Source organism: Indicator indicator, chromosome 7 (genome assembly GCF_027791375.1).
Source record: "Indicator indicator isolate 239-I01 chromosome 7, UM_Iind_1.1, whole genome shotgun sequence".
In the NCBI taxonomy this organism is placed as follows: Eukaryota; Metazoa; Chordata; class Aves; order Piciformes; family Indicatoridae; genus Indicator; species Indicator indicator.
This window is the reverse complement of record NC_072016.1, coordinates 15,564,876-15,580,253: the sequence shown is the minus strand read 5'-3', so window position 1 is coordinate 15,580,253 and position 15,378 is coordinate 15,564,876. Positions and strand designations below refer to the sequence as shown.

The window sequence follows — 15,378 nt, the reverse complement described above, 5'->3', positions numbered from 1 at the left end:
AATCCTGCTCTAGGAAAGATCTGTAGTAGTCTTTTCTAGCCCCTGAGATGTAGCTAAGATGCTTGTAAAAATTTGACTCTTAAAGTATCTGGTTATTGAGGTAACTTAGAGGGATTTTAAGTCTGATAGCTTAACGTTAGCTTTACTTGCCATCTTTGCGCATCGTTGCAGGTGTTTACAATGCGATCTGAGGAGAAATCTCTGAGGGATAAAACTAATGAACTTCAGAAAGCTAAAAACAACTTGAGTGAACAACTGGAAATCAAACAGCGCACAATCCTGCAGCTTCAAAAGGTATCTTTTTTCTGAAATTTTACTTGTTCTTAATGTTTTCTAACTAATCCATTGATAAGGCAAGTTTTCCCAGCAACAAGAGAAAGCTTACAGGGTAAAGTAAGAGTAACCAGGTGAAATTAGTTCTAATGATGAATGAAAGGCTTTATTTTTTTAAGAACATTTCACTGCAGGACACTTTCATATTGTTTTAAACAGAATAACCTGTCTAGTAAATAGGTATTTAACATCTGCAGATACCCTGATTCTGATTAGTGGCACTTAGATGTTGCTATTAACATACCTTTCTCTAAACCTATTTTTTATTTTTCAATCAGCTTGAATGCTCCCTTATATTGGAAAACTTAGTTATTCTGGGCTGTTTGTCTTAAATACTGCATTCAGTACTTGTTAAAGCTCAGAATAAAAAGCTATTTATTTCTAGCATGAATATTTGTTTCTTTTAATATTTTTTCTTTAAATGCTTTCCATGCGGTATTTAGGAGCAGCTGAATAAGGAGAAATTGGAAGAAATCTCCAAACAGTATGAGAAAACATGTAAAGGTCAGAAAAAAACCATCCTTGGCTTTGGGAGGATTTTGGTGGGGTAGAAGGCAGGTCTTTTTTTGTTCACTGGGGTGTTAGCTTTTCTTGACATGGCAACATAATGACTTGTCATGTTATTAATGACTTCAGAGACACTTGTATATTTATAGTTTAAAATACTAAGAACTCCAAACTAGTCGTTGAAGTCGTTGATGTCAGAACCTAAGTTTTATTGAATCACGATTGGTTCAAGAGTAAAGAAATAGTGTTGGTATAAGAAACAAGGTTCAGAGAAAGCATGGATTTGCTGTATTTATTTGTTAATTTACTTGGCCTTTTTAACAAAATGAAACACTGAATCATTAACTACCATAAGAGCAGTTTGGGCAAGTTTGATAAAAATTTAGCTATTCAAAAAGTGTTAGTTGTTCATATAATACAGGCCATGCTCTGACTGACGTTAGCAATGAAACAGCTAAATCACATCGATGAACATCAGTTAAGAATTTTGGTGTGGGGTAGTTTGGTAGAGATGCTTTATTTCTTTCTACTAGAAGTTTTGATCTCAGGAAATGGGAGCAATTTGTCATGAGAGCACTTTGTGAGAAAACAATGGGAATGAGGAGGGGCTTCATCTGTCCATTTATTTTCAAACTTTCAGATCTGTGTGCAAAGGAAAAAATAATTGAAGATATGCGGATGACGTTAGAAGAACAGGAACAGACTCAGATTGAACAAGATCAAGTGCTTGAAGCCAAATTAGAAGAGACCAACAGATTAGTTCAGGGTAATCTTTTCATGGAAGTACAGCAAGGAGGCATAATTGTTTTGGATGTATTGTGATAGCTGCAGTAAATTTCTGATTTATTTGCTGACTATTCATTAGGCATTAATTTCATGTAGTATTTAACAAGCTTGTAGCACTTAAAGGCTTCCACTGTCCCTTTTCTGTCACAGTTAATAAATCCAAGTAACTAGTAGAAGGATGTGAATATGGTCAAATATGCATTTGAAACTGTATGTTATATAACCTCATGTTGTGTACTGACTAGAACTTGAAGCATGGAAGCAGAAATATGGAGACCTGAATAACCAGAGCAACAGTAACTGCCAGCAAAAGATCAAAAATGAGGAGAAAAATGAAAATGACAAATTAATGAAACTGCAAAAAGAACTGGAGGTAAAATACAGTGACGTAATTCATACTTAGGTTTAAAGCCATAACTTTCATTAGAAGTCTAAATTTTTTTATGTTGCTATCTTCAAGAGCTAGTGTGTGCTACAGTAAATGGTAACCCTTGTAAAGGAAGTCTCCTCTAAAAGCTGCAGTGTATTAGTGTAGTGAAGTCTAGATGCAGTGTCTTTGTAATATACAGCATCTCTGATGCCCCATAATGGAGTACATTCTTCACTATTTTGTTACCATGGATGGTGCTTCTGTAGCTGGGCTCCTCTAACAGTTGTCTTAACTGGTATAACTCCTGATATCTGTTCTGAACCTCTTCCCTGTCAGTTGCTTGGGCAACTGAATTAAACTCTTTCAAGATCTCCTTGGATTAGAAAGCATGCTTTTTTTCCTCAAGCATCTTTTCTGGTGCCTTATATCTTGTGTGGGAGAATACCTGACAAGATGTTAGCTTGTGATAGAAAAGGAGACAAAGTTGTTGTGGATAGAAGTGACATTCTTGGGTGTGCGATACTCTGTGTACCATTCAAATTCTATTACGTTCTTTGCCTTTCAGTCTTGAAGTTTTCTAACATGTCCTGTAAGGCAGTATAAAAGATCAGGGATTTTTCTAATATGAAGGGATCTTTTTACCTGTACTTTTGGTCTAACTTTAATAGTGTTTGTTACATATGTGCAATAGCGTTTTTTAAAAGGGGAACAAAAAGTAGTGTTCCATCAAGACTTGCCAGTCTGAATTAGAAGTGCTGAAAATAGCTATTGTTTTTTGAATGGAGAACAGGAAATGAGAATGTAACACTTGCACTTGGAAACATGCTGGATTAAAACTATGGAAGTATTTCTGTTTATCTTTTTTAAATGAATGCATTTAATGGTAATCTAGATTTTAAGACTGCTTTATCTCTATGTTATTTCTGTTTTCATTAAATTAGGAAAATCAGGCAAAGTATCAAACTGATAGAAAAAAATGGCTGGAGGAAAAAATGAGACTTGTAAGTCAAGTAAAAGAAGCTGAGAGCCATCGCAACAGAGAAATACGAAAATTTGCAGAGGGCAGAGAACGTCACATAGAGCAACAAGCAGAAATTGTAAGTGACTCTTGTCAAAGTCCTGTGGTATAAGTCTAGTACACAGCAAAACTCATGTCAAGTGTTCAACAGTGTTGGTGCTTGAGGGTTGCTGGTCTTTGTCAAAATTCCCTGACTTCATCACATGGCAAAGCCTAGGTGAGATCTTCCCAGTATGAAAAGGGAAGACTAGAAGGGTTACAAATGAAAAAGCTTATGAGGCATTAGAAGGAAGAGAAAAGGCAAGCAGGAGGTGACAGAAAAAAAGCTTCTTTCCAGATACAGAGTAAAAATACTTGGTCAAAATGCTAGTGGTAGGCTCTCAAAATAGAGTCTACTGATAGAAGGTGCATACAAGGTGCATACATAGTGGTTCACTGGACTGTATCAGAGTTGTAGTTTCTTAAATGTGAAATTCATAAGAATTTGTACAATCTGAAACTGTATTTCAATATGGAAGTAGTTAACAATGACTTTCTGGGCCTGCAATTAGTACGAGGGGGGTTGTTAGTTGCTTAGGATGACTTTCACTTTGTGACTTTGTTAACAAGTCTCAAGTAAGCAAAATCACAAAGCAAACTAGCAGGAGTGGTGGTTCTCATACTATTTGCAAAGAATTTTTGGTATGTGTAAATAAACAGATTTCTGAATTGGAGCATGGTTTGCTTTTTGCATATTTGTGGTGAAACTAGTTTAATGTGAGATTTAAGATCGGCATAGGCTTGTGAGTTTACTAAGTCCACAGAATAGTATTAACTATGCAAAGCCAAACTATCATAACAGTTGAGGCAGTGTAGAAGTGGTGTTCAATTCTAACCTCCCTTATTCCCATTTAGGAAAGACTTACTGCACAGCTGGTAGAAAAGGAGAGCAATCTTCAAAAGTGGCGTGAAGAAAGAGATGAATTAGTAGAAGCTTTGGAAATACAGCTCAAGACTTTGGCTTCTAACATGATACAAAAGGATAAAGAAATAGCAGAACTGAAGCAGGCTGCACTAAAGGATTCAGAAAAGGTGATCTTTTTCTTGTTCCTGTGTGATTATTCTTTTGTTGTGTCTGGGGTGTTTTTTTGTTGTTATGGTGCTTGTTAATTCTACAAAACATTACACTGACACTCTGTTTTGGTGCTCTTATTCTTAAACACTTTGCAGCTTTTTTTGTTTGTTTATTTGAACTACTGAATATTGTGAAGCTTCAGATGCTGTTTCGATTTCAAAGAAACAAAGCTTTTGAAAACAGTGTAGTCTGTTTTGATCATTTTGTTGCATGGTTGGACTGGAAATCCAAAACAACTATCCAGTTCACTGCCTTTTTTTCACAGCACCAAAGACTTCATGAGCAAATAGCAGATGAACTTCTTGTAACGCTACAAAAGTAGAATGCAATTAAAAATTTTGCATTAAACCTTCCCAGGCTGTTAATGACCTTTTTCATTTCATACATGAAATTACTGGCTTTTTGTTGGATATCTGACTGGTTTAGCCTACAATTCTGAAACTTACACTACCAAGTAACGTTGCTTATACTTTAATTTCTTTTCCCAATTCTAAAATTTGTGGCAATTTTTGCTATGTTTATTAGGATAAGGAAACTGATATAGAGGAACTAAGAAAACAGCTGGCTGAGAAAGATGGCTTTTTAAATGAACTGAAGCCAAAAATTAACCATGGATGTCTTCAGTCCTTGGCAGAAGTACCTTTACCTGAAGGACAAGATACAGTAGATCAGACTGTAAACAAAGAGGTATGTTTCTTATACTTACAGGAAGTGTATACTAATGATATGTTATTACTAACTTTTATTTTGCTGATTTCTCACTATATATTTCAACATTAGGAATCTCCTGAAAGTTACTTTTCATAGTTCTTCCTACTTGAACTGTATCTTCAGTTCTGAGTTGTTCTTCATTCTTTCTCCCTCTGCCTTTCATACTGTTTCAGAAAAAGTACTTTAGTTAATAGAATGCCACCTCTCTCTACATTATAGAACTTATGTACATGAAGGAAGAACTCATTAACTAATCCAGATTATAGAGATTTGATGGCATTTTATAGTGTCATCTCAGTTTGATTATGTCAGCATCAAGGGGATTTCAGCCTAGCTTTTATGGTAGCATCTAAAGTCTGGTAATAGATGTCAATCTGTAACAAAAGCTGCAAGCCCAAGGAGGGTTCACAAGGTGAAAAAGCAGTATCTTTCAGCCCACTTTAAACCAAACCAGAAGAGTAATGGAAACTTATACTATGAAAAGACCAACTTTGCATATTTTCTGAACAAAAATTTAAAGGCTTGCAACGGCACTGAGACTTTTGATTCTGACCCAAGACTATTGTGTGCTGCATGAACAGTATCTAATGAGATACTTCTGCTAAGCTGAATTAATGCTATGTAGCTCCATTACTACTTAATGATGAAGAAGGCTGGACACATTTCCTATCAGTCCCTTCCCTGGCTGCTAGAAAATGCAATTCTCCTCTTGTTGCAGAACTGAACTAAATGCCGAAATGCATTTCTTCATCTCTTTCCCCTCTACTGCAAAATAAGACTGTTCAGCTAGTTTCTTGCTACTTCATCAGGTCCTGCCTGACCAACCTGATCTCCTTCTATGATCAGGTGACCTGCCTGGTGGATGTGGGGAAGGCAGTGGATTTAGTCTACCTGGACTTCAGCAAGGCTTTTGATGCCATCCCCCACAGCAAACTCCTGGCCAGGCTGTCAGCCTATGCCTTGGACAGCAGCACTCTGCACTGGGTAAAGAACTGGCTGGAGGGCCGAGCCCAGAGAGTGGTGGTGAATGGTGCCACTTCCAGTTGGAGACCTGTCACTAGTGGTGTCCCCTAGGGATCAGTGTTGGGCCCTATCCTGTTCAATATCTTTATTGATGATCTGGACAAGGGGATTGAGTCCATCGTCAGTAAGTCTGCAGATGACACCAAGCTGGGGGCAAGTGTTGATCTGTTAGAGGATAGGAGGGCTCTGCAGAGGCACCTTGACAGGCTGGTCAGATGGGCAGAGTCCAGCATCATGAGACTTAATACATCTGAGTGCTGTGTTCTATGCATTGGCCACAACAACCCCATGCAGCACTACAGGCTGGGGACAGAGTGGTTGGAGAGCAGCCAGGCAGAAAGGGACCTGATTGACAGTAAGCTGAACATGAGCCAGCAGTGTGCCCAGGTGGCCAAGAAGGCCCATGACATTCTGTCCTTTATCAAGAATAGTATGGCCAGCAGGATCAGGGAAGTCATTCTGCCCATGTACTCAGAACTAGTTAGGTCACACCTTGAGTCCTGTGTCCAGTTCTGGGCTCCTCAATTCAAGAAAGATGTTGAGTTGCTTGAACATGTCCAGAGAAGGGCAACAAAGCTGGTGAGGGGTCTGGAACACAAGTCCTATGAGGAGAGGCTGAAGGAGCTGGGGTTGTTTAGCCTGGAGAAGAGGAGGCTCAGGGGAGACCTCATTGCTGTCTACAACTACCTGAAGGGAGGTTGTAGCCAGTGAGGGTTGGTCTCTTCTGCCAGGCAACCAGCAACAGAACAAGAGGACACAGTCTCAAGCTGTTCAGGGGGAAGTTTAGGCTTGATGTTAAAAAGAAGCTCTTCACAGAAAGAGTGATCACCTAATGGAATGGGCTGCTCAGGGAGGTGGTGGAGTCAACTGGAGGTCTTTAAGAAGAGGCTAGATGAGGCATTTAGTGCAATGGTCTAGTTGGTTAGTTAGGGTTGGGTGATAGGTTGGACTTGATGATCTTGGAGGTCTCTTCCAACCTGGTTGATTCTGTGATTCATCAGTTCAGCTCGTACCATATAGATCAAGCTTGTGATTTATAAAGGAGGACAAAATAGCTCTCAGAAGGGTTACTGCTTCATACAGCTTTGTAATAGCAGCATAAAATTATTTTGCTATAAAGTTAGTTACAGAGAAGAATCATTGTGAAAAGCTGGTGCTGAGGTACTTACCTGAAGCCAGTAGTAACAATGTTTGGTGTCATGAATAAGGAGAGGCTGTTAACAGGATTATTATTATGAGAAACTGTTAGGTTGTATCAAAGTATGTTAGAGGTTGGAAGGGACCTCCAGAGGTCATCAGGTCCAACCACCCCTGCCAAAGCAGGATCACTTGGGGTAGTCCACACAGGAATGCATCCAGGCAGGTTTTGAATGTGTCCAGAGAAGGAGACTCCACAACCTCTCTGGGCAGCCTGTTCCAGGGCTCCAGCACCCTCACTGTAAAGAAGTTTCTCCTCATATTAAGGTGAAATTTTCTATGTTTAAGCTTGTGTTGAAGTGAATCAGGGGAAAGTCAAATAATTATCAGGAAATGCATAGTGAAGATAAACAAAAACTGAAGTAATTGAGGTAATGTGTCTTTCCTGCTTTGTGAAGAGAGGTGAAGAAGCTGTCACTGATTAGGAGAGACTGAGGCAACCTAGAGGGTTATGGAGCTGAGGCTTACAAAGTCATGGCTGTGGTGGTTGAACAGAAGGCAGAGCTGTCCTTCTTAACATCTTGCAAACCCTGGGCAGCACTTGATGAAACTATTAGGAGATAATTTTAAAGAAATAAAATTAACACATTCCTATATGAAGTAGCTAGTTATCTTATGGAGGTGGTGGAAACAAAAGTCCTTTCAACAGGGATTAGAAAAAAATTGTAGTAGAAATCAATAAATGTATTCACAGGTGGATACTCTGAGGATTAGGCAGAAGCATACCTTCTGACACTTGCAATGCAACAACTGAGAGTGCTGGGAGATGACAGAGTGAACAGGTGACAAGGTGACCAGGATTCACCCAGGTTATCCTTCAATAGCACCTTCTTTTAGCACTCTCAGAGGCAGAATATTGAACTAGATGGACTGTTGGTAAGACCCAGCAGGGTATGTTTTATGATTGCATCATGCCTTTAACTTGTGTTGTCTTTCAGTCCAGGTGTTCATTAGCTGTCTACTCTTTTTTTGTGCTGTAACTTTAGAAAACTCATTATTTTGATGTTTAGAGTGTGACATAATCTTTATTTATTCTAAATATTTACAGTTTATGGAAAAACAAAGCAAGACTAATCCTTTAACTGGACAAGGTATTCCAGTAAGAGATGAAGTTAAAGAGAATTATTCATTATCTCGATGTCCTAGTAGTGCTTCTTCAGTAAGCGAGGTTGGTACAAAACTTTAAATTTGAAAATTATATGCAGTTGTGTGGATTTTGCTAAATGTGGAATAGGGAAGAACTTTGTATCCTCTTATCTGAACAATTGTTGAATTCTGCAAATCTCTCTTGATGACCAGATCACCTGAACTAGTGTTTTTTGGTAGAAATAAAAGCTGTCTCAGATAATCATGTGAACAATTTTATCTGACTTCAACTGCATGCTCTGAAAACTTACCTCTCACTGACATTTATGAAGTGAGAAGTCACCTGAAAAAAAAAAACAACAAACTAAAAACTAAAAACAAAACAAAACAAAAAAACCTAATCAGCTCCTTTTAAAGGGATGAGCAATATCAAGGCAAATTGAATTTGCTTTCTTCCACTGCAGGATTCCTGCATGTAGCTTTGTTACCTAATGACTCTTACCAGTCACATGTAACTTTTTGATTGCTAATTCTTCCATGAAGTGTAGCAGTAATAAAGCAAAATGTTTTTTATTAGCCCACTTCATTCTTGGGAGTTCAGAGGTACTGGTATTCCTACTCAGAATCCCAACAGAGCCTGTCAAGAGGGTGAATACCTTTTTGGCTTTCCGTGGGCTTTGGTCATTTTCACTTTTGAGAGAAAGGTACCCTTCAGGATGAACAGCAGTACTAGCAGCCACCTGCACAGCCTCAACAGCCTGTCTTCTAGTTTTCATTCAAACAACTGCTGAATTAATTTTTGTATGATAGCCAGCAGCTCAACTGCTGCCACAGAGATGCAGGAAATGGGGAGACTGCAGCTCTGACTTTCTTGCTGACTTTGCTAAGAAAAACAGGGTTGAGTAGATGGTTGAAGGTAAGTGCTGCAGAGGAAGAATTCTGCAAACTGACCTTTCCATCCTACAGGCACTGTGCTGATCTTGCAGTTTGGCTATAAGTAGGTACAAGACAAGTCCCTCAGCTTTCAGGCAATGGTGATTCCTGAATTCCTGCTCTTCCTCCAGAGAACATAGAGTCATGTAGAAATCTCCCACAGGCTGAATCTGGATCACGACTTGTCAGTTGGACCTTCTCAGTTACACAATTAATTTCTCTACACTAGAAAGGGAAGGGAAAGCTCCCTAAAGATAAGCTAGAGAAAGGTTATAGTTTTGTCTATCAAACTTCTGTTACTACTTACTTCTAAGGAGCAGCAGAGCTAAGATGAAGAAAATAATTGAAATTCTACTGTTGCCAGCTGTGAAAGTGTTTCTAGCTGTCTGCCTCTCAGGAAAGCTATTTGAGAAAAAGTATTGGACTGAGATCAGCAGGGAAAACTAAGTTCTGTGATTGTAGATAGAATTAACTTTTTTTTAAACTCTGCTATAGTTGAAGTAGATTTCAAAACTGCTCTCATAAGTGGTGCAAAAGCTGGCAGATAGAAAATGGAATGCTTACTTTGCAATCCATGGGGGAGGGACATGTTATAGGAGGTTTTTTGACTTGTTCTAAAACTTGTTTTCTTGATTCCTATATGATGGCAGGACCATTCAGAAATTGTCCTTGACTCTTCTGAAGTGTCCACAGAAAGTGGCAAAGTTAGTCGATTCCCCAAACCAGAGATGGAAATCCAGTTCACCCCTCTGCAACCCAATAAGATGGAGGTGAGGCACCAAGGCAGTACCTTACCACATACAGTTAAAGTGAACAAGGCAAGAAAGAAAAGGAAGAGTGAAGAAATGGATGAGGTATGGCCTAACACAACTGACAAAATGTATTGTGCAGGTTTTCAATGCAGTACTCTGATAATTGATTAAGATTCTATCTTTATCTTGTGGCTCTGAGGCCCTAAGGATGTACCTAGGGTGTGTTTAAACCTCTTTTCCCCTCCCACAAATAAGTCAATAGTGGATCCCCCTCCCACAAATAAATAGTGGATCTCTGGCTTGTGTTGATTAAGTTCATAGCTTATCCAGGATCTGACCCCCCTGATTTGCACATTCTCTTTACGTTTTCCATTTCTCTTTCCTTGCTGGTACCATTTGCTCTTGTCTCCAGCTTTGATGTGTGAGATTACAGATCGGTTCTATAGAATTGCTGCTTTTGGTTTAGGCAAGCACTCATACCAATTATAATCTCTTCTAACAGAAAGTCACAAATTAAGATCCTGGGCTTAATTAGTGCATTTCAAAGTTTCAAGACCATTTCCTTTTGACTCTTTTTCTTCCTTGTGTTTTCTTTGATCTTTTTGTACTTGGAGGGACTATATAGAACTACAGCACCAGCAACCGAACCTCTGTTTTCTGTGGACCTTAATTCCTCTTTAATTGCTTCAGTGTGAGGTTACATGATCCAGCTTTCTTAACGTGCTGTGAGACTAAGGCTCCACAGCACGTCAAGGTGGTAAAAATCTTCACTGCTCCTACCTGAACTGCACGTTTCTTTCCTTTGCCTTTTATTATGTTTACCACAAACACAGCTATCTCTTAAGACACTTAAAGTCTATGAAACCCTAAGGTACTTATATGTGATCCTCCTTGTGGGGTTTATGAATCTTTATACTTCTCAGTATTCTTGAAGCTAGCAGATGAATATGAGTGAGGTGACCTGTGGATGATTTAGGTAGGTGGCAGGTAATCTCTTTCAATGAGTAAGCTTATTTCAGATTGAGAGTGAAATACCTGTTACTATTCTAGCATTTCTCATTCAGTCACTCCCATGGTTGATAATACTGTCATATTAATTTTCTTAGGATTTTGTGAAAAGTGAGAACAAGAAAAACACAAAACCTGCCATGATTAATTCACCTTCTACAAGCAACAAGAAAACGGTTTGACTTTATTCTAGTTTTTTGAAGTTTGGCCTTTTCTGTAAAGGTGGACTTGCAAAAGCAGTAAACATTCATATGCAGCAGTATTTTATCCTTATCCATGTATTTTAGTATGATTCTTAAACACTTATGTTGTCTTCCTACTAAACTCCTAACTAGAGAGTAAGCCTGTATTTGCCAAGAGTGTGTACTAGCTGCAGTGTACAATGATGCTAAATGAAGGAAGAGTTAGGAAGACTAGTTTGAATGTACTGCTACTACATGTGATATTACAGGCAATGCTTCTGAAGTAAGACTAAGATTCGTATAATCTATATGCATGACAGTTACAAACAGGTGAGTTTAGGCCTTAGCAGTAACTTGGTCATGTGCAGAGAGGATGAATAGTAGATTTATTTCCCCTAGCAGTTTTGTTCTGTTTTATTTATAACTAAACCAGCTTGTCTAACTAAATACTCTACAACTTTGAATATATTGGTTGGGTATTTTTTAAAGAAATTGTTTCCTGTAGTGCTCATACCCTTAGATGTATCCTGTGAAACTTCGACGATTTTTAATCTCTTGTGTGTATAAAACGAGATTGTGTACATCACTTGCTGTATCATTAGTGTAATGAATTGAGAACTCAGTAGCAATGTGCAAAACGTCAGCTTGAAATCATATTGAAGTCAAATAAAATGGAATTAAACTTTAAGTTGGTTTCCTTGTTTTTCTGTACAGATGTCATCTAGAAAAGAATACTTCTTAAGAAAGCAAGAATCTACTTCAGGTATAAAGTCACCTAAAAAGAAAGACAGAACACTGCAAAAAATCGGAGACCTTTTTCAAAGCTCTCCTACAATTATTCACTCTAAAGGTTCGTACAGAATAAATAAGGCTTACTCCATGTTCTCTGGGTGTTGTGAATTTTTTTTTTCCTACCATGAACTACTAATGTGGTCGTTGTTAAAGGACATGTCTGCTGGATTCAGTTGTTATTTTGCTTATGAAACAATGGAGGCTAAACTGGGGCCCACTATAGTGAATCTGGTAGCATGAAAAAGGCTGCCTTGATTGCAAGGACCATATGCTTCTGAAATTTAGGTTCAGGGTGAAAGGTAAACCAGGTGGAATGAAAGGACACAGTGTGGAATATGTGCATGCATGGTTATTATAAAAGCAGTGATAACTGTTAGGCTCAAAATACCTGAGTTACTTTATTCTTCCTTACAGTAAAACAGTTAAAAGCAATTTCAGAAACTTGTCTTACTGCTCTAAAAAATTCAAGAGCTGAATCTGAACTTCAAATCTTATCTTGTTCTATATGCCATCCCTTTTTCTCCTGTCTCTTTTTTCTCTGGACATTATATTAAGGATTTTTGATGTACATATCTGAGAGGGAAAGATTAGTTCTGTGTATAAAAAAAACCCAAAACCTACAGTTAGCAGAGGTCACAAGAAATTGCCAGCATTAAATTCTAAAAGACACTATTTGGTTAAAACAAGGTTGGTCATTCAGTGAAGACAGGTAAAATTAAGATTTCTTTACTAACTTGACAAACATCCAAGTTTGTCAGATTGCTTCTATGAGGACAACATGTCATTACCAATGGAATCCAAATTCAGACCACTCAAAATTTCACTCAGAAAATACTTAATTTGAGAAAATGAGTTCTAGTTTTTCATCTTTGTTACTGTGGCCTGTATTTTTTTCCTTTCATGTAAACTAGTGTTGTTTGGAATTTCTTATTTCCTCCTATCTCACAATATGCATGCATTCATCTCTTTATACAGCTAGTATTAGTTAGATAAAACAGTACAGGTATATATAGAAAATTCTCTACCCTGTGCTTATTGTCAACACAAAGAAGTCAAGCCTGTTCTTCAACTCTTGCAGTGCTTAACTTCCAGTGAAATCTGAATCTTAATTGATTATTAATGTACTGTTTAAATGCAACCTTTTTAAGCTTTTACATCTGAAGCTACAGAAAACTTTCCAGTTATAGAAAACTGTGGTGGTTAAATACCACATCTGAATTTTTATACTTACACTTCAGAGTACATCTGTTTAATTTTTAAACTTTTTTAAATAAAGCTTGCTTTTTCTATTAAATTGAGGCTCACGAAATGAGTAAGACATTGATTTACTATAAATTGTTTTCTTCTAGCAAAGAAGCTGATGGCAACAATAAGCTCTCCCAAGTCTGCAGAACCAGAAGGTGTCAAAGAAAATGAGCTCCAGCCAAAGCGAGCTAAGAGAAAACTCTATGCAGGTGACCTTTATTGCCCTCTGGATAGTCCTCCTTCCTCGGTAAATGATTACAGATTATTGTCCTGCCTGCTGTAATGTGTTTCTGTAGTCTTGGCTTAAAACTGTCAGGAGGACAGGACAAACCTGGAGGTCTGATTATTTTGTTGAAGAGGTTTGAAATTACTGACTTGTTTCTTGATTCTAACTAATTATTTCTTTTGGTCTTTCTGCTGTTTTACTTAATTTTCTCTCTTTGCTCACCTCTGCTGTTTGACTGCTGACTTAGTGTACAGGTGATACAGAAATCACAGAGGTATCTTTAAAATCACATTTATTGATATCTTAGCTGTGGTATGTGGAGGATTACTTTTTTTTTCCTCTGCTAACAGCAGTTGAGTGAAAATTTGGTTTTCCAGTAGGTGTTCCTGTAAGTGTAGCCTAAAGGGAGAAGGGAAATAGATGCTATTAATGGATCCATAGATTTGGAACAGATTAATTGAAACACTGGAGAGAAAGATCTGTCTGTATAATTAACTTTGCAGGGCAAGTAAGCACCTGAGATAATTTCTGATTCCATTTATGCCCAGTTGATATTTGGGTTACTTTAGGATGTGGATACATCTGTGCTTTTTTGCAAAGCACAATTTAAATAGCCTTCTGTGTGTGCTTAAATTGTGTTACCCTGTCTGAGCCAGCCTATAAAGAGTCTTATAGGTGAGGGCTTGGTGAAATCCAACATTAAGGTTTTGACAGTAACTGTAGTGCTGAGTGTACTCTTGCTCTCTTGGAAGTACATCTCCTTGTTCTATTGAGTCCTTTTTTCACTATGGCATTCGTTTGCCCATAGTGAGATTCATTACTGAATTTTCTGTGAGTTGTATGAATGGATGTGGTAGAAACCAAAAAGCTTTCTATTGGAGGATGAAGAAAATGCAGATCAAAACCAGAGAGGCTTAAGAAGTGAAAGGAAAAGAATCCCAGGACAGAGAAAGCTAAAGGAATTTGAGTGTGGTTTTATACTAAATTTTTGTTTTAATTTAGGTTTTATATAAATATGTTTTAGAAAAAATGGATTTTTTTAATGTTCCCAGTATTAGTTGCTTATTGTGATGCACTAATAGAATGGACTTTGTGCTAGGAGGTGTTGATAATCTTTGAAGGTCCCTTCCAACCCCTAACACCCTGTGATCCTGTGACTAACAGATTGTAGACAAATGTCATCCTAAAAGCAGCTTCTAGGAAAAAACATGTTGTCTGTGTCTAGAAGTGCAAGTTATTTGTCTCTGAAGAAATGCTGAGTGACTCTTGAAATATTGTCTCTTTCAGGTCTTTGTAGAACAAAAAGAGAAAGAAAGTGATCATCAGATTATCAAGCAAAGACTGCGATCAAAACTAGCTAAATAATTTTGCAGAAGCATGTTCATAATTCCTAGTTAAAGCATATTTCCATTGTATATTTCATCTATTGTATATAGGAAGTAATAGATACTTAGTTGAGCTTCCAAATGTGTATATAGATGTATGGAATTGTTCTGATGATTTCCAGCTCTGTCTAATTAAAGCTGAAATACTGTTCATGAAAGCTTATGTCTGAATCTTTTTTAGGGCTGGTGTCTTTGGAAGTGTTTACAATTTATCCATTGTGCAGTTAGAACCATGCCCATGGTGAATGATTTAAGAAGCTTTTTTTCAGGTGGCAGTATACCAACCATAACATTGAGTGGAAAAAAAGTGAATCAAAACATCTATATCCTGAAATTCTTTAAAGGTTCAAAAACTGTGAATGGACAAAATTAAGGAATTGGCACTATATGGAGAAACTTAATGTTTTTCATCACTTGCATAGTTTAAGCCGTCTTTTCTCTTCTAAATTAAGTCATTTGTATTATAATCATATTATTGACCCATAAATAATTTTAATCTGCTATTGGACATGACCCACCCTCAGACAATTGATATTTTATTGTAACCATCCAGTTCTGCTCCTAGAACAGCTACTTTCAACTTATAATCAGTGACTGACAAAACATTTAAAACACTTTTGTTCAAAGGTTATACTGACATCAGTCACAGGCAGTGATTTTTATTTTGTAGGATTTTGCATTGTTTGAAGGGCAGTACTAGTGATTTTTCA

General features: G+C 37.6%; 1 protein-coding gene across 1 annotated transcript in view; it reads left to right on the top strand.

Moving 5' to 3' along the window:
• Positions 1 to 14,648, top strand: part of KIF20B (kinesin family member 20B) — a 39,605-nt gene extending 24,957 nt beyond the window's left edge. Inside the window, exons 21-33 of the mRNA XM_054382239.1 lie at positions 172 to 294; positions 777 to 837; positions 1,481 to 1,606; positions 1,872 to 1,999; positions 2,938 to 3,093; positions 3,909 to 4,085; positions 4,660 to 4,815; positions 8,108 to 8,227; positions 9,729 to 9,932; positions 10,937 to 11,014; positions 11,735 to 11,870; positions 13,162 to 13,304; positions 14,571 to 14,648. Of these exons, the coding sequence (XP_054238214.1) occupies positions 172 to 294; positions 777 to 837; positions 1,481 to 1,606; positions 1,872 to 1,999; positions 2,938 to 3,093; positions 3,909 to 4,085; positions 4,660 to 4,815; positions 8,108 to 8,227; positions 9,729 to 9,932; positions 10,937 to 11,014; positions 11,735 to 11,870; positions 13,162 to 13,304; positions 14,571 to 14,648 (1,686 nt within the window). The remainder of the gene's footprint in view (positions 1 to 171; positions 295 to 776; positions 838 to 1,480; positions 1,607 to 1,871; positions 2,000 to 2,937; positions 3,094 to 3,908; positions 4,086 to 4,659; positions 4,816 to 8,107; positions 8,228 to 9,728; positions 9,933 to 10,936; positions 11,015 to 11,734; positions 11,871 to 13,161; positions 13,305 to 14,570) is intronic.
• The last annotated feature ends 730 nt before the right edge of the window (positions 14,649 to 15,378 follow it).